The 20,582-nt window shown below is 34.6% G+C and overlaps 1 protein-coding gene and 1 long non-coding RNA gene across 2 annotated transcripts in view; one reads left to right on the top strand and one right to left on the bottom strand.

Annotated features, from left to right (window-relative positions):
• Window positions 1–20,582, bottom strand: part of LOC127962297 (uncharacterized) — a 315,639-nt gene that overhangs the window by 133,422 nt on the left and 161,635 nt on the right. The window lies entirely within an intron of this gene.
• The window catches only part of LOC127962237 (leukocyte immunoglobulin-like receptor subfamily B member 1), a 238,583-nt gene that overhangs the window by 153,076 nt on the left and 64,925 nt on the right, over window positions 1–20,582 (top strand). The window contains exons 5-6 of the mRNA XM_052561777.1: window positions 15,149–15,418; window positions 18,919–19,206. Coding sequence (XP_052417737.1) covers window positions 15,149–15,418; window positions 18,919–19,206 — 558 coding nt within the window. The remainder of the gene's footprint in view (window positions 1–15,148; window positions 15,419–18,918; window positions 19,207–20,582) is intronic.

Below are 20,582 nucleotides of genomic sequence, written 5' to 3'. Positions count from 1 at the left end.
CATTGGATTATTGTTGATTATCTCAATCTTTGTGTAAAAGTAGATTAGTTGTCATTAACCGGGGCGCTGCTATTGTTGACGTGAGGATAATTCAAATAAGAGCAGGACTTACTTCAAGTTTTATCAATTCAATTCAAGTTTATTTGTATAGCGCTTTTTACAAAATAAATCGTTACAAAGCAACTTTACAAAAAAAAAAGTTTCTACAATATTTAGTAGTAGCTAGTAGTTTGTGCACATTTGACAGGATTTTAGAAAAAATTAAAATAATAATAATAATACAAGACGTAGTCAGCTAGACGATGAACTATCAATATTATTAATTAAGTTATTATATGATTCAGTCACACATTTAGCAATAATTGTTAGTTCTGTTTGTTGATTCAGGGTCAGCATCATCTGAGGTCCTCTGAGGGTCAGCATCATCTCTTCTCAGGTGTTCTGGATCCAGACTGGAGCTTGTTTAAATCCTAGTTACATCCCGTGGCGAAACATAGAAACAAAATACAGACATCATTAGCATAGCTGCTGATCCAACAAAGTAAAATAAGTTTAACCCAAGCTAATGAATAAAAATGCAACTTTGAACAGATGCAACTACACTCACAATTAAAAAGATACATTATTCGAATGCTTGGCGAAAGAGATGTGTTTTTAATCTAGATTTAAACAGAGAGAGTGTGTTTGAACCCCGAACATTATCAGGAAGGCTATTCCAGAGTTTGGGAGCCAAATGTGAGAAAGCTCTACCTCCTTTAGTGGACTTTGCTATCCTAGGAACGACCAAAAGTCCAGCGTTTTGTGACCTTAGGGTGCGTGATGGGTTGTAGCGTGGTAGAAGGCTAGTTAGGTACACAGGAGCTAAACCATTTAGGGCCTTATAGGTAAGTAATGATAATTTGTAACTGATACGGAACTTAATAGGTAGCCAGTGCAGAGACTGTAAAATAGGGGTAATATGATCATATTTTCTTGACCTCATAAGGACTCTAGCTGCTGCATTTTGGACTACCTGTAGCTTGTTTATTGAAGAAGCAGGACAACCACCTAGAAGTGCATTACAATAGTCCAGTCTAGAGGTCATGAATGCATGAACTAGCTTTTCTGCATCAGAAACAGATAACATGTTTCGTAGATTGGCAATGTTTCTAAGATGGAAGAATGCAGTTTTTGTAACATTGGAAATATGATTTTCAAAAGACAAATTGCTGTCTAATATAACACCCAGATTTCTGACTGTAGAGGAAGTAACAGTACATCCGTCTAGTTGCAGATTGTAATCTACAAGATTCTGTGTAGTGTTTTTTGGTCCAATAATTAGTATCTCTGTCTTATCCGAATTTAATTGGAGAAAATTGTGTGTCATCCAATCTTTTACATTTTTAACACACTCTGTTAGCTTAGACAATTGGGAAGTTTCATCTGGTCTCGTTGAGATATATAGCTGAGTATCATCAGCATAACAGTGGAAGCTAATTCCGTATTTTCTAATAATATTACCAAGGGGCAACATATATATTGAAAATAGAAGGGGACCTAGGACGGATCCTTGTGGCACTCCATATTTTACTGATGATAAATGAGATGACTCCGCATTTAAGTAAACAAAATGGTAGCGATCGGACAGGTAGGATCTAAACCATCTTAGAGCCTGCCTTTGAATACCTGTATAGTTTTGTAATCGATCTATGAGTATGTCATGATCTATTGTGTTGAACGCAGCACTAAGATCAAGTAAGACTAGAAATGAGATGCAGCCTTGATCTGACGCAAGGAGCAGGTCATTTGTAATTTTAACAAGTGCAGTTTCTGTGCTATGGTGGGGCCTAAAACCTGACTGAAATTCTTCATACATATCATTTTTATGCAGGAAGGTGCTCAATTGAGCAGACACAACTTTCTCTAAAATTTTAGACATAAATGGAAGATTTGAAATAGGTCTATAATTTGCTAGTACACTAGGATCTAGTTTTGGTTTCTTAATAAGAGGCTTGATAACCGCCAGCTTGAATGGTTTTGGGACGTGTCCTAAAGATAACGACGAGTTAATGATATTGAGAAGCGGTTCTTCGGCTACAGGTAACAGCTCTTTCAGTAATTTAGAGGGTACAGGATCTAATAAACATGTTGTTGGTTTAGATACAGTGATACGTTTATTTAGCTCTTCCTGTCCTATGGTTGTAAAGCGCTGCAGTTTATCTTTGGGTGCGATGGATGAAACTGAAGTGTTAGACGCTGTAGAATCTACATTCGCTATTGTATTTCTAATGTTATCTATTTTATCAGTGAAGAAATTCATAAAGTCATTACTATTTAACGTTGGTGGAATATTTGAATCAGGTGGCATCTGGTAATTTGTTAACTTAGCCACTGTGCTAAATAAAAACCTAGGATTGTTTTGGTTATTTTCAATGAGTTTGTGTATATGCTCTGCCCTAGCAGTTTTTAGAGCCTGTCTATAGCTGGACATACTGTTTTTCCATGCAATTCTAAAAACTTCTAAGTTAGTTTTTCTCCATTTGCGTTCAAGACTACGAGTTAATTTCTTGAGAGAGTGAGTATTACTGTTATACCATGGTACAGTACGTTTTTCTCTAACTTTTTTCAATTTGATTGGGGCAACAGCTTCTAATGTATTAGAGAAAATAGTGCCCATGTTGTCAGTAATTTCATCTAATTCGTGTGTATTTTTGGGTACAATTAGCAGTTGAGATAGATCAGGCAGGTTATTTGCGAATCTTTCTTTGGTGGCTGGAACAATAGTTCTGCCCAGACTGTAACGCTGAGACATATAGTTAATATCAGTTATACGCAGCATGCACGATACAAGGAAATGGTCTGTAATATCATCACTTTGAGGTACAATATCTATAGCAGTAAGATCGATTCCATGCGATATAATTAAATCTAGTGTATGATTAAAACGATGAGTGGGCCCGGTAACATTTTGCTTGACTCCAAAGGAGTTTATTAGGTCAGTAAACGCAAGTCCTAACTTACATGAACAGGCCTACATTATTCACCTTGTGGTTTTACTTTATTCACTGTCTGTCTGTAATGTGTGCAGCTCTGACTGTGAACAACAAAATAATGCAGTGTGAGAACAATTACTAGAGACATTCTCTGTGAAACAGTCTTTTCAAGAACAAAAACAGCTTTAACAACTTGCGTGCACTGAAAGAGCAGCTAAATATCTTAGAATGCATCTCTTTTTCTTCCTGTTTTGTGTCTCTGTGTAGAGTTGTGTCTCCTCCCTCATCTCTTCTTGAACTGTGAAATGCAGGAAGTGTCTGATTTAGAGACGCATCACTGTTAAAACAGTCTGTTAATGTGTCAGTATGGGCTCCAGTGCACTGCCTCTCATGATCTGTGAGTATTTCACTATATTCTACTCTATCTTCAGTTTTTCTGTTATTAACGGTGTTCAGCTGAAGATAAATTTATGATTGTGTGTAGGAGGCTCTATGAATTCTTTATTGTTCAGATTAATGTGATGATGTGTTGCGTGTGGATCAGATACAGAGTTTCAGAGAACATGTATTTATCTGAGCTGCTTGTGAAAGATGGAGGCTCTGTGGACATGTGCTCTTGCTGTTTATGAAGTTCACACTTATTATTTTCAGCAGTTCAGTTCAATCAGACGTGTTTGTGTTAATATGAGTTTGGTGTTGTATGGTATTGTATCTTTAAATAGTTTCTCTGTTAGAGATTCAGAGAGTTTGAGAAGAGCGGTGAAACACACCAGTTTCTCGATCACTTTTCATTATTTTCTGTCCCTCTTATTGAAAATGAATTATCCATATAGTGGTCCAAAAATTATTTAATTGAATTGCATTTAACACAATATATCAAACAAGTGACAGCTGCCAAAAAAGAAGAAACAAATGTTTGTGTATGTTTTTGTTGTTGTTGTTTTTTTTGTTTTGACTCTCAAAGCCATGATTCACTGCAGTCATCTAGCCGCCTCTAAATGTAATTAAAAGCCAAATTATTAATTGAAAAACTTTCAAGCTTGAACTAATGCTTGACACTCTTGGCATTCATTATGAACAACATATTTATTGTTTCAGAACTTTATTTTTATTTTATTTTATAAAATAAAAAAATTTGAGTGTGAAAACAGTGCTAAAACATTTCTGACCTGCTAAACATAGAAATTAAACTTACTCAGACCACATCATTATATATATATATATATATATATATATATATATATATATATATATGGAAATAATAATGATGATATGGTATCATAATAAATGAACCAAACCTGTTCAGTTAAAGTGAATCAGAAAGGGAACCAGAGGCAACTGGAATGAAGATGGAAAGTGGACTTATATATAAACTAATATATATATATATATATATATATATATATATATATATATATATATATATATATATATATATATATTTAAAGTGAATCAGAAAGGGAACCATATATATATATATATATATATATATATATATATATATATATATATATATATATATATATATATATATATATATATATATTAGTTTATATATAAGTCCACTTTCCATCTTCATTCCAGTTGCATCTGGTTCCCTTTCTGATTCACTTTAACTGAACAGGTTTGGTTCAATTAAAATATACTTAGTGTGAAAACACCTAAGTGTTTAGATTTCTTTGGCTGCTATGTCAAAGTTAAGTTTGATGGCAACGTCGAACAGGAAGTAAGTCCTGTTTCTCAAACACTTTGACCTGATGTGGTTTGTAGTCAGTGAAGCATGAGTAGTGTGAAACAATGTTCACATTAACTGAATAATTAATTTTATTGCATTAAACACAATATATCAAACAAGTGACATCTGCCCCCCCCAAAAAAAAATGTCCATGCTACTTTTTTTTTTTTTTTTTTTTTTTACCAGTTCGTCTCTGTGTCATTTTTAGCGGATATGTTGAGGTATTTCTCACATTCTCAGCAGAAAACCACATCTGTAGTTCATCATTAACATAAGAACATGTTCCATACTTTAAAAATGTTTTTATTCATCCAATTATATAAATCTAGGTTAATGATTCACATCTATATTTCATAACTTAACTTGGCCTAAATAAAAAATAAATGAATAAACATAGATAGATAGATAGATAGATGTCATCTCATGTGTGTTTGTTAACACCAGAGCACACACTCTTTCAAGCAGCATACAGCAGTGTTGTGCATTTTCACCAGTTGATGGGAAACGTATCCTTAAAATGCATTCCAAACTCGTAATAATTTGTAATATATAATTATTCACTGTATTTAGAAGTGCCCTCGATAACAATACTGTGCATATTCATTACAGCGAAATATCGATTTACCGAACACCGGCACGTGTGTAGTGTGAAGGTGGCATAAGTGTAAGTTTTTAGTCCATAAAGTGATTTAAATTAATGTACATGCCTGACGTGAACAAGAAAACTGTTCTGTTCTTATATAACTTCCATGTTTGATCAAAGAGACGGTTTCACAGACAGGGCTCAGCTTAAGCCAGGACTAGGCCTTAGTTAAATCAGGATACTTTAAAAAACTTTCATAAAAATGCCTTAAGAACTTTACTGGTGTACATCTAGACAAGACAATGGCACTGACATATTTTAAGATGTTTCAGTACAAGATATTTTCATCTAAGACAGCTTGAACATGCATTTGAGTCTGGGACTAGCCTTAAGCCTTGTCTGTGAAACAGAGGGATAATGTTTATATAGCTGTGCTGTCTTTTCACTGTTATGAGAGCCATACTTACACTTCCAAAGCATCTCTTCCATTTCTTCTTCCTTCCACAAAAAGACACTCATTAAGATGGCTCTGAACCTATAGAAGAGAAGTATATTCATCTGTTTATGTATTTGAACTTTCCTGAGCACATTCTCAACAGCTGGCGCATGACGTGTCTTCTTTTTGCTTTATGGCAGATTGCAGACTTATAAGTGCATTACCGCCACCTATCTCTCAAGTGGACTATTGATACTCCTGATTGAGATTGTAGATGGAGTGTCAATGGTCCATTGGAGAGATAGGTGGCAGTAATGCACTTATAAGTCTACGAATATTAACCAGAGGTAAATATTATATAAATACTGTTCAGTTTCTTGCACAGAGTTAAAAATCTTTGTTTTTGTTCTACTGAAGAAACAAAGTCACCTACATCTTGGATGCCCTGAGGGTAAGCAGATAGATATCACATTATCATTTTTGGGTGAACTATCGCTTTAATTAATTTAAACTTACTCTTTCAAAAAGCGGCCATATCTATTAATCATGGTCATTAAATTATTGCACTCATCATATTAGTGCCACCATCGTCTCTCCTCCGCTGGAATCAGTAAAACTAACTTACACTCTTCACAAACAACATCGAGAGAAAAAGAAATAGGAAGAGATGAATGAAATGTCAGTAGAGCTCGCTGGTTCAAGTGTGGTCTGTCCGCTGCAGGCGCGTGAAAAAACTAGCTAAGTTGGCTAATGGATGAGAAATGTCCCGACGTTTAGACAAACAACAATTTTCATCGATCACAAACAGTCTCTCGAGCAAAAGAAAGAGAGTCAAAAGGTAAATAACAGAAAAGAGCGCCCATACACTCTCAGAAAGAAAGGTACAAAACTGTGTGTACCCAACGCTATCTCACGACCAATTCGTACGTATTTTACGAGGTGGCTTATTCGTACGAATTTGTACGACCTCACTCGTACGATTTTATACGACCCCACTGACGGTTAGGTTTAGGGGCGGGGTTAGGTGTAGGTCATTCATACAAATTCATACGAATTGTGCAACTCGTAAAATACGTACAATTTGGCAACAATCGTATGAATTTGTACCAGTGTGGTCTTACGAATTTGTACGAATAAGCCAACTTGTGAAAAATGTACGAATTGCCGTGAGATCGGGTTGGAGTACCTTATTAAAAGCATCCTCGAGATACTGTCTAACCACTTATATTATTCTGGTGTCTGTGTGCATGCATAAATAAATACCTTGGCTAACAAATACACAATTTTATTCAGAAAATGTTCTCTTAAAAAGATTTAATTACATTACAATTTTGCTTCATAAAAGCGCACTGTAAAACAATCATGGGTCTTTGACTGAATTGGGGAACTGATTAAACTAAAATAATGAATGAAAGAATGCTACATATATATTTTAAGAGAATTAGCTAAATTTTGCAGTTTTATTTTAGAGGTGATTGTTAGTTCCCAGCATGCTTTGCATATGGCTGGATATGGAGAGTACATTTTGAAATTAAATGCTATGTTATGTTTTTGAGTGAAGGGTAGCATCTATTAATGTTTAATGTTCAGTTATGTTTGACATTTGTAAAAGTTTATTTTACATTGAATAATTTTTTCCTGTAAAAAAACAAAACAAACAGCAATATGCTGCACCGGCTTCTCTCAGCTCATCACTGAAGACACATTGTTATTTGTGCATTTCTAACTTTAGAAACTGCGTGTAGAGAGAAAATGACAGAAGTGTTAAGAGGCCTAATAAAGGTTGAGCTGATGATTGTGGTTTGACATCTGCTCTATTTCTACTCTATAGTTTTAACCAGAGCAGGGAAGATAGTTATTCTTATTCTGCATCTTTAGTTTCCTCAAAATACTATCACAAGTGCAAAAGATCCCCAGCAAAATGGATGAATTAAAGCAATGTCAAAGCATTCACCTTTTCAAACATCTTTATCTTTACTCAACAGCGAGTAGTTGATGTGCAGGTAAACCTCTCTCCCCTGATCTCAAGAGACGCACTAGCGACTGATGCTAGGAGCTGAGGTCATTTAGCCTCATTGTTAGTGTGTCTGACTTGTTTTGTGTTTAATATGTATCCTAAGTTCTGTGATTCTCTATGTAGCTCATTCCTTTCCTGTTCACACCTAGGACAGAGTAACAACACATGATCAACTGTTTCCTTTACTTGACATGTTTCACATAATCCAGTGTTTTCCTATTATATGAAGTGTAGAATTAAGTTTTAGGAGATAAAATTAATTTATATTTATTAAGTAATATAAATATTACTTGAAAAATAAAACAAATAATGGTAAATTGAATCAAAAGACACATTATTACTGCTTGATTTTTTTTTTTTTTCAGTGCACTAATGTGTGACACTCTTGGCATAAATTATCAAAACATATTTATTGTTTTATAACTTTATTTTGTATAATGTTTTGAATTTTGAAAGTTTATATGAGTAACACTTCAAATGATCTCAGACCTGCAAAGGACCTAGAAATGAAACTTACTTCTGTATACACACACACACACACACATAAATAAACTTTCCTTGTGTTGATATATGCCCACGGTACGGTAGAAGTGAGTATAAGTGTTTCTCAATGAATCTTTGCAAATCACCTTTCCTAATATATGCTAGTTAGCAAGTTTCACTGCTGAAGTTTACAGTCTGCTCATCACCCCACAGAAGAGAGGGGCGGGGTCAGCAGAGCTCATTAGAAAGGGTGTTTTTTTACACTACCATTGAGATTTTTTTTTTTTTTTTTTTTTACTCACTGTTGTTTTTGCTGTGGATCTGTTCTCAAAGAATACGTTAAGGAGTTGAGGAGCTCGGGCCCAGAAGTCTAGGATCGGCTCTAACACAGCACTGAGATTGAGTTTACCAGCACTGATATTTTACCAGAATCAGTATTTAACTGAATATCATTGGTTATCTTCATGAGCGTTGCTTAATTTTGGCATGTGTAGTTATACAAATAGTAAAAAAAAAATACAAAGACAGAAAAACAATTATAAAAACACAACACACAATGAAAAGCTAAACAGACAGCGTTACAGAAACAGACGTCACACTGGTGGATGAGAATACGCTCATGTGTTGTATGTTGTGAATCTCAGAGGTTGAAAGTGCTTCTCTGGGCAGCAGTGAATCATCAGTGAATCGACTCTCGTATCGGTTCATGAGTCCTGTGACGTCATTGTGTGTGTTGATGTTAAATGATGGAGAATCTCCAGCATCAGTTCTCATGATGAGCTTCAAAACACAGAAAAACACTTTCAGTTCAAACTCTAGACATGTTTCAGTGATCTGCATTGTGTTGAATGAATGGAAATGCTTCATATCTGTGTTTCTTCTGTTTTTAGTGCTGATGTCCTTCATCCACGCTGGACTCACTCAAGGTACTGTGCTGTACTGCACTACATCTGATTTATTAAACTAATGTGAATTGTGTTCTAGTACTTTATTTGTCTACATGAATCAAATGAGGATCCCACATTTGTCTCTTTGCTGATGATTTATGTCTATATTTTGCTGTCATTCATCTTCTCCCAGAATCATTTGTCTGTGTAGTTTCCTCATGCTAAAAAAAAAAAAAAAAATAGTAGGTTAAAATGTTAGTTTGATGTAAGAATATAGACTGTAATTTATGACTGTGTGTAATTAAGGCTAATGTTCAGTTCAGGGTCATTTTAGATGCCAATGATGGGTGGATAAATAAAAAAATTAAATTAAAATAAAGTTCCTCTCTGTCACAGTCTCAAGGTTTCAACACAAGGTTTTGTTGTTGTTGTTGTTGTTGTTGTTATTGTTGTTGTTGTTGTTTTAAGGCTATGTAACAGTGTTCACTTTAACACAAACAACAGCAAACGAAACAAAACCAGATAAAAATCCATGAGGAAAACTTGCTCCAATCCAGTTAAAACTAGAAAACATTCTCAATGTAGAGCACAAGTGATCTGAAACAAAAAAATTAAAAAAAAAAAAACTACAATGGCGAACAAAGAGATGCAGTGACGTCATCACACATCCACAACAGAGTAATATTGTAACATAATTGCAAAAAGGGTACTTTAGTACAATTAAAATAAATACATAAAAACTTTGACAAATTCATTTTGTTATTCTTATTATAAAATTATTTCAAGTACTGTGTCAGCATAAAGCTAAATGAGTCATCGCACTCATCTAGTGGCTATTCGCAGCGCTTCCGTGTCCAAACGCTCTATCAGTTACCACGAGAAAACAACAAATAGGTGCTAATTTAAACTCACAATGTGATAGAATACTAGCGAAAAAGTTATAATCTTAACCTTTAACTCCATACCGAAGTACCAGATAGCCAGACAATCTAAATATAAATATATAAAAAAAATATATAAATTATTTGTGTTTGGGAGACTGTAGTGTATACCGTAAGTTTGAAAGCGTTTAACTTAAATTATTAATATGAATAAACAGTGCTCATAAACGGCTGCTGAGGTCGTATTCTCAAGTGAAGCGAGTTGAGGCTTGTACTCAGAAACAGTGCTGCTTACGTCATCACTTAACAACCGAATTGTTGAAATCTCATGTTATTTTAATTAATGGCAGCAATCCACCACTAAACCGACACAGACTCGTTGTCTCATGTTATCTCCATGAATTAAAGTTTGAATCATCAAAAGATAAAGAGAAATATTCTGTCTCATTTTCTAGTTGTACTTGTCTTGTTAGACTAACCAGGGCTGAGTTTCCCAAAAGCTTTGTAAGCCTAAGAAGTTCGTAACATCGATCGTGCGACTGATCTTAATATTACGGTCTGTTTCCCAAAAGCATCGTAACTTAAGGAGCACTTGAAAATCATCTTAGGTGCTCTGGAGTAATCGTAAAGCCCTGAGTGCATCGTAAGAAGACAATCAGCAGATTACACCTTTAACTTGATTTAAGTGCAATGTGATTATAATATATAGAATTCAGTTGAGAGACTGTGTTTGTTCAGAATGAATTCAGCACAATGTTGTATTCTGTCTATTTCTTAATAGTATGTGAAACAGATCACATCCTGCAACACTAAACAGTTCAAACGGTCACATGACCACAGCACTCTGTTTTACACTCTTACATTTTACACTACAGATATTATAAATGTTGTACGAGCTGTAATAAAAATAGACTTTTAATATCAATGTCTTATTTTGTTAAAAAATATCAACACTAATCTAATCGACACAAAGCAAACTCTAACTTTAATTTAATACAGATTTTTTTATTTCTCAAGGGGATTTTGAGTTCATAACAGTGATAATACTGTAATGTTTCAATTAATAATGTATATTTATTTCTATGTTTATCAGTGCAAGCTGTATTGAAGGTGACTCCAGATGAGCGTGTGTTCAGCGGAGAGAGAGTCACTCTCACATGTGACATACAGGGAGCAGGACACATTCAGTGGATATACAGCTGGTTTAGAGATGGAAAACCTCTCAATCAATTTACAACAGAAACAGCAGAGTACCATTTCACAGCTGAGGTGCATTACAGTGGTGAATACAGCTGTAGAGGAGAGAGATCAGACTCACAGAGATCATCAGACATCAGTTCTGCTGTTACACTGACTGTATCAGGTGAGTGTTCAGATTCACATCTGTTTAATCATCATTTAACATCAATATTTGTGGTTCAACACTTCTCATATTCTCTTCTGTAGCAGAATCTGTTCTTATGAGAGGACTGAAGCAATTCATAAATCATTATTCTGCAGATCTTGAGTGTGTTTTCACAATGTGAAACTCATGAAGACACAGATGTGTGTAATGACGACATAAACGTGAACAAATGACAAAATAATTCAAAAATAACTCTTGATTCATAATTTGACTAAGGATTGTAATATAATTGCAGAAGTAGTACTTTAGTACACAAAGAGTCTCTTTTATTATTGATATAATAATGATTGTTTAATGTCTCAACATGAGCGAGTGATCAGTGCAGTCATCTAGTGACTGTAGTTAATATTTCATGTTATTTTTATTTTATGTCAGTAATCTACCACTAAACCCAGCACATCGTCCGTTATATCTTCATGATTCAAAGTTAAAATTAACATTAAAAGAGTAATAATTAATTAATTAAACCTAAATGCTATAAAAAAACTGCACACCTGTAAAGTAGAAATTTTGATAAAGTGATTGATATTATTTGAAGAAAAGTTTCTCTCTGTGTGTGTGTGTGTGTGTGTGTCATATGACCATATATTTGTAATAAATTGTTAATATGTAAGTTTCAGTGTTTCAACAATATTTGATTACTACAGATAAATCATTAAAACAGAAGCAAATCAACGATGTATAAACTGTAATGACAGAAGGTCACACATCTGAGCTTCTATGTTTATTCATTTATTATTAATCACTTAAATATAATACAACATTTAATACAATACAATATTAAAAACATTTAAAATGTAGTCAGAGTGAAAGCATGTTTATAATATAATACTGTTTTTATAGGAATATTTTTGAAATATGAATTAAAACAATAAACCTCAGTTTGGTAAAACATTTACATAATTATTAGTAATATTTGAGGGCCTTTTATTTATTCATTTAAAATCCAATCTTGGTTTCAGGAATAAAATGTAATCTGTTGAAACTTGTTTCTGATGCAGTGATGTTCATGTGTGTGTGTGTGTGTGTGTGTGTGTGTGTGTTATTGCTAATGATTGATTATTTCATTTCATTCAGATCCAGCTTCACAAAGTATTTCAGCAGTGTTTAGTATAATTTTATATTATGAAATATCCTTTGTTTAGTGAACTAAAATGTAAAATGTTCGCTGCATTACTGTACACTCACAGATAAACTGAAGCCGACTCTGACTGTAAAACCCCAGAGTTCAGTGTTCACTGGAGACACAGTTACTCTGAGCTGTGATGTGGGACAGTTAACTGGATGGACAATTCACTGGAGAAAAGACTCAAACCCTGAATCCACGACTGATGCAACTAAAACAATCAAGTCTGTGAGAGACTCTGATGAAGGAGAATACAGGTGCAGAGCACGACGAGGAAACTACTACAGCGAGTTCAGTAATACAGTTAAGATTACAGTAACAGGTCAGTGCTATTTTACTTTCTATACTTTTATAATGGAAGAAAACATGATGTGTTTGTTATAAAACATGATAAATACTGTCATACACTGTAAAAACTGAACCACTAGTTTATTTTTCCTGCTATTGACATTTTTAATAATTTTAAAAACCAAACTGAAAAACTAAACCAAATGCATATAAAACATTTTTATTGATAAACAACAACAACAGCCATAGTTTCAAATAAATAAATAGTCAATACATCACATCACAATCCCATTCACAGAAACATCAGTGTTATACAGAGCCCTGCACATGACATGCAAGAAAAAAAAAGAAAAAATTGAACACAGTTTCCTAATTCGATCTCTCGGTTTATAAATCATGTACACAATTTAGTCTACTTTTTGTTCCTGGATGTCATGTGCGAGGCTCTGTAGTGTTAGTATTATTATAAACAAAAAATAAAACATTTACGTCTTGACAAAAATATAAATAAATAAATGTGACTCAGATATCTTCAAACTTTAAAACACATTTCATGTACCTCAAAAATAGTACAATTTAAATTAATAAATTCAATTACAAATTGAATTAAAATTGTATGTACAGTGCAATCAATAGTGACAATTTGTTTCCTGATCTAAATGTTGGTCACAGATTGGGAAAATTCACACAAGACATTTGAAGAAATTGATAATCCTCAAGATGTATGTAGCTTAATAAATCTTTTTCACATTTCTGTGTTTCTCAGCAGGAAGTCGTCATAGTTGGTTAAACTTTGAAAGCAGTGAATGGGAGAGTACCACAAATATATTGTTAGCATTCTCATTTGCTCAAATAACATAAGAAATTTACATTAAAATTAAATTACAAAATATTTATTCATTTAGCTCAGGCTTTTTTCAAAGTATCTTAAAAATGAGGAACACCACAGCCCATGTTTTTGTCATATTAGTGAATTTATTAATGATTGAGGACTTATTAAATGCACAATGTCTATTACAATAACACACAAAGGGTATGTAATATGTGTGTGTGTGTGTGTGTGTGTGTGTGTGTGTGTGTACACTATATAGGTATACACACGTGCACAGTCAGACTTACCTCATTTATCACATACAGTCCAGCACAGCAGGATCATCACGTAACAGGCAATGCAGGATTTGTCAGAAGATAATAAAATAAGAACAAAACTGTTAATAAAATATAAATAATTGAATGTTTTAGAAGTGTTACTGATGTGTCTCTGCAATTGTACACTTATAAATACACCTTCAAAAGATGGGGCGGTCCAGAGAGATCTTATGTATTTTTTTATTTGTTTATTTTTTCTTTTTTTGTCAGACATCAGCATCTGTCCACTGCCTCACATCTGAGTGTCCACTACAGAGACATATTCATGAAACACACACAGAACACATTTCTTTATTAATCACTGAATATAAAAGAATACATGGATAATAGCCTGTTTCAATAAAACTATTTTTAGGTATTGCAATATTTAAGTTATACAACAAACTTATTTAAAATACAACAAAAGGAGGCAGATAAAAGTGCAATCTGGAAGAAATAAATAAATGAAATCATTTGTAATAACATGTGTAGTCACTGTATGCGTGTATGACCGTTTATGTATATTTTCCTTATTGCTGAGAACAGAGTTTCAGAAATAACTGTACAAATTTAATTGGATATATTGTGGCTGTTTTGTAGTTTTTATGTCCTTTTGTTATTTTGTTATTTATTTATTTATTCATCTTATGACGGCCAATTTTTTACAACCATTTAATCTTTTTTTAATTATACAAGATAGTTTTGTTTCCACATGGCAAGTGCCACAAAATATTATTATTATTATTATTATTATTTTTATTATTATTATATAATTTCATTTTTGTCTCATGAATCTCTGGGTTCTTCCAGATGCTGGCTCTTACGAGTAAGAACTTCCACAATCAAAATTAAACTTTAATAATCACAAACAAACACAAAACAGCTCACCAGCCCCTCACGGACGACTGGTGCGTGCAAATAAAAACCAAAACATAAAATAGGCCCAGGCCTGGTCCTCTCTCGTCCTTCACTATCGTCGCTCCAGTTTTAGGATCCCATGAGCTCCTGCACGAACCGCAAAGACTATACAGGTTCCTCCAGGGACCCTATTATGAGAAAAAGAGCTTTGAGGCACCTTTAGTTTTTACAGTGTAACAATGTGTTGTCAGATAAACTAAATGTCAAATAAAATAATAATAATTGTGGTATCACAGATCATCTGAAATGTTTTCAGACGTGTGAAGTGTGTTTCTTGCTCGTTTCACAGTGAGACCCAAACCTGTAGTTGGTGTTGATCCTGATAGACGTGTGTTCAGAGGAGAGACGGTCACTCTCACATGTGACATACAGCAGACAGGAGTCTGGCAGTACAGCTGGTATAAAGACTACAAACAAGATTACAGCGCAGGACGAGACCAGAACTATAAAATCCCATCTGTGGATCCGTCTCATAGTGGTGTGTACAGCTGTAGAGGAACTCAGACACAAGCAGCAACACACACACAGATGAGTGACGGAGTTACACTGACAGTATCAGGTGAGGCTGTTCATTTCTCATTACATCATCTCAAAAACAAACAGATTGAGTCCATAACCAGGTAAATCTGATCTTAAATCTGATTCCCAGTTAAATCTGATTCCCAGTTGAGTGGTATTTTTTTTTACATCAAGGCCAGTATGACAAATTACGTGGATCCTTTGCAGTTTGCATATCAGTCTAACATGGGTGTGGATGATGCCCTTATTTACATGCTACAAAGAACCTATGCACATCTGGACACTCCTGATGCATCTGTGAGGTTCACATTTTTTGACTTCTCAAGCGCCTTCAACAAGATCCAGCCCCAACTGCTGTGTGAGAAGATAAGGAAGATACAGCTGGATTCATCACAGGTCCAGTGGTGTATGAACTATTTATCCAGTAGACCACAGTACATGCGTCTGCAGAAAAGTGTCTCTAATACTATTCTGAGTAATACGGGGGTGCCACAAGGAACCGTGCTGGCCCCGTTACTGTTTACTATCTATACAGCAGACTTTCAGTACAATAGTGGCAGTTGCTTCCTCCAGAAATTCTCAGATGATACGGTCGTTGTTGGCTTAATTAAAGGAGGTGAAGAGGAGGAGTACAGTAGAACTATTACAGAGTTTGTGGGTTGGAGCAACCACAACTATCTCCAATTTAATATCTCAAAAACAAAGGAAATGGTTGTGGATTTTAGGAAGAGGAAGAAGACACCGATGATCCCAATCACAATTCAGGGTAGTGAAGTGGAGTTGGTCTCCAGTCCCAGATATCTCGGTTTACAGCTAGATGATAAGCTGGACTGGAAGAGCAGTGTATAAAAAGTGTATAAAAAGGGTCAAAGCCGACTTTATTTTCTAAGAAGGCTGAGGTCATTTAACATCTGCCGTCCTCTATTGTGCAACGTCTATCAGACAGTGGTGGCAAGTGCTCTGTTCTTTGCTGTGGTGTGCTGGGGAGAGGGTGCTCGCATGGGAGATCTAAATCGCGTTAACAAATTGATTGAGAAAGCAGGCTTGGTGGGGACTGAATTTGATGTGATCGAGCACGTGGCTGAGAAAAGAATGCTATCTAAGCTAAAATCAATCATGGACAATTCCTCACATCCAATCCATGTGCTGGGGTTGATCAATAAGAGCACCTTCAGCCATAGGTTGATTTCACAAAAGTGCAAATCTGAACGTACCAGGAAGTCCTTTGTACCAGCGGCCATTAGAAGGTTTAATGTGTTATGAATATTCACATGTTACTGAATATTCTATATTTACTTCTGTTATTGAATATTCTGTACTGAATATTCATATGTTACTGAATATTCTATATAGGTATTATTATTTATTTTTGGTTGTTGTTGTTTAACTGTAGATTGGTTGGAAGTAATTTGTTCTGTCAAATGTGGTGTCTGAGTGTTAAGCTGCCGTGACAATATAATTTCCTGCAAAGGATCAATAAAGTATCAACAAACAAACAAACAAAGTTGGACTCTCCTTTCATGCTCACAGTCAGATTATGTTATTACAGGTTTGGGTCTTACTGTGAAACGAGCAAAAAAAACAGGATGATGATAAGATTATTGCGGAATGTTTTAATGATTATTCTATAAATCCGGTATGAGAAATGAGTCTAAGTTCACCAAAAATTCAACTCACACAAGCTTTAACCTGTAATGATTCTGCTTTTAAGTTTTCCCTAATCAACACAGAGAAAGTTGAAAATGTAATCTCACTTCTATCTAATAGTAAAGCTAAAGATATATATGGTTGTGATACAGCTTTTCTCAAACAACATAAGGCATCTATTATGATACCTTTAGTGATGATTATAAACAAGTCCTTTAACAAAAATATTTTTCCCAGTGTATTTAAGCCTGCCATTGTCACCCCTTGGGTATCTGGGGATACTCAAATGGTCTTTAATTATCGACCCATCAGTATTCTCCCAGCTGCATCAAAGGTAATCGAAAAGGTTGTGGCAGAACAACTTATAGCATATCTAGACTCTAAGTCTTTTTTCCATCCTACGCAATTTGGTTTCAGAAAAAAAAACATTCCACTGAAACTGCATGTTGCTACTTCCTTGAGGAGATTAAAACTAGCTTAGATCAAGGAAGAGTGGTGGGAGCTGTCTTCTTAGATTTACGCAAAGAATCAAAGTTAACCATGAGGTACTGATACACAAATTGGCCAAATACGACATTTCCACAAATGTCCAAAATTGGATAAAATCATACTTGATAAATCGAAAACAATGTGTGCAAATAAATAGCACATTGTCTACGTCTCTTGTCTCTACTATGGGAGTACCACAGGTGTCAATTCTAGAGCCACTGTTGTTTTGCTTATATATTAATGACCTGCCTTCGGTCTGCAAGGGCATAAATATTGTTATGTATGCTGATGATACAGTATTATATACCCATGGGAGAAGTGCAACAGACGTAGCCAAAAAAATATCAAGTGTCATGAGCAAGGTTAGCCACTGGTTAGATGACTCATGTCTCACATTAAATATTTTTTACAAACCGGTTTATGCTTAAAACTTATCCGGAAATGTTATTAAACGGCCAACTTATAAAACATGTAGATACATTTAAATATTTGGGGGTAATTCTAGATTCCACACTTAGTTTTAAAGGTCATGTTAAGAAATTGTGTAACAAATTGAAATTTAATTTAGTAAATGTTAGATATATAAGAAACTCTCTCACCACTGAAGCATCCAGTACTTATTTCAATGCAATGATCATCCCCCACCTTTTGTACTGCATCACATCCTGGTCTCAGGCATGTAAAACAGTCATTCAACCTTTGAATCTTTGTATAAAAACTGTCTCAAGATCCATGATCAAAAAATAAAAAAAAAAAACACGTTATTATCATCACTGTCAAATACTCGTCAAAAATATGATATACTTAGCTTTGATAATCTAATAAAACACTCAAATGTGTCTTTGCTACATAAAATCATAAATAGTGCTACTGCTCCCCCTCTGAAAAAGTTTGTGACACATTTGCTCCGAAAAAACAGTGCGAACAACTAGAAGTGTCACAAGGGGGGAGTGTAGCTTCACACAATGTAAAACCCAATTTGGGAGCTCCTCCTTCTCATGTGTGGCCATTATGATCTAGACATAATCATTAATCTAAATAATATCAGATCTTTTCTCACACTCCTCTGTAAGAGTCACATCTCTCTGTTTTTATAAGAGGACTGAATCAATTCACTTTCAGTCATGATTCTGTTTAGATGCACCTGAGAGGTTTCTGTTCCTTCATTAAAAGTCCAGGAATCCAAAACCTAGAAGATCCAAAAAGCCTTAAAAAAGCCTAAATTACAATCTGTTTATCATATAAAGTGATCATATCTCTTTTCAAGACTTGGATTAAACCTGCTAGATTCACATGAATTTGTTTTATAACCTTTATGACATTTTGTCATATGATTGTCGCTCTGCACTGCAAACTGATGTCTTGTGTGTCGTGTTTTGAGTAACATTTTGTATTTCTTCCTAGATTCCCCAAGATCTACACTGACTGTGACTCCAGACAGTCCTGTATTCACCGGAGAGACAGTCACTCTGACCTGTGTGATTGAGTCTCACAGTAACTGGAGATATGAGTGGTATAAAGACACAGACAGTGTAATGTTACAGACGTCTGGTCGTTACACTGTAAACAGAGACACTCTCACTATCAGAGGAGTAAATACATCTGATCAGGGTCAGTACTGGTGTAGAGGACAGAGAGATCAGAGACCAAACTCATCACAGGACAGTAACCGAATACATCTGTCTGTTAATGGTGAGGAAATACTCTGATAAATTAACATTACCAGGTACTACATGATTATAAGAGCCAATTTAACATGTCAATATTTGTTTTGTTATAACAGTTTGCTTAGAGTAATGAGGTAAAGTAAAACTTTTGTAACTTTCCTTGAGAGGCAGTTTTGGTATTTTCTATGTATATGGTTCAATATTATTTTCTTATGTTTTTGATGAATAGTTTCGTTTCTGTTTCTTTAATGGCCACACACTTGTTGTTAGACGAGGTTGAATAGGTGCGATTAGGGAAATAAGGAAGAAACCGTTTTCTTACCGTCTTGCTGTCATTTGTGGATAAAACTTGTTTAAACGTTTAAGGAAACACAAGTTAAAGGAGTTTCAAAATGCAATATCATAGGATATAAGAACCAACTGAATTTTGTAATTTTGTGTTTTGATTAAACTCACATTTAAGAAGAACCAATTTTTCCTGCCACGTTAAATGAATCCAGGACTATGCACCTACAGTACAATGATACTCTGATGCACAAAAAAAGTTAACATATCTGCTTTTAGGAAAACAGGGTTTATTATAGAATGTTCCGGACACATAAACATAAATGCTATCTTTCTGATGACATTAGTGTTATATCCAGCGGGGACATGAGTGTAAAGTCAGAAGTCTGGAAATAATGACTGATTGTATGTACCTTTGTAATTTTATCACACAGTATGTGACCTACGATCAGATCTGAACGTTTATGTTCTTCTGTCTCACAGCTTCATCTTTTCTTCCGGTCACTGCTGTGGTTGTGGGATCGATTGTTTTCTTGTTGATCTTCATCTCTCTGCTGCTGCTGTGGAGATACAAGAAGAACAAAGGTGTTCATGACATGATTAATACAACTGAACAGAAACACATGAAAGATACAGTTTATGAATAAAGGCTCATGAGAAGATCTCAATATCAGCAGAAAGAGTCAGTGTAATCACTGCAGATACTCTTGAGTGACCATAATGCTCTTTGTTTCTATTCTAGATCAGCAGCGTAACATTAACCAGAGATCAGTCCCAAATCAATCTGCAGAATCTCAACTTACCCATAATTACTTTTGTCGTTTCAAATGTATATAACTTTGACATCTATGGAACAAAACAAAACATTTTTTTTTAAATAAATCAATACTTTGGACTCCAGCATTCTTCAAAATAAATATTCTTTTTACCATCCCTTTAAGCTTCATACAAAATTATTATTTTCTTACTGTTTTACTTTTCATCTTTCATCCTCATATGTTTGTTCGATGTCCAGCAGATGCTGATCATGATTATGACGACGTGACTGAAGTAAAGAAGAGACACAAAGGTTGAGTTTTAAACTATCTTAACACATACCATTCATAATCAGCAAAT

This window comes from Carassius gibelio, chromosome B7 (assembly GCF_023724105.1).
Source record: "Carassius gibelio isolate Cgi1373 ecotype wild population from Czech Republic chromosome B7, carGib1.2-hapl.c, whole genome shotgun sequence".
Lineage (NCBI taxonomy): Eukaryota > Metazoa > Chordata > Actinopteri > Cypriniformes > Cyprinidae > Carassius > Carassius gibelio.
This window is presented reverse-complemented; position numbering and strand designations above follow the sequence as displayed.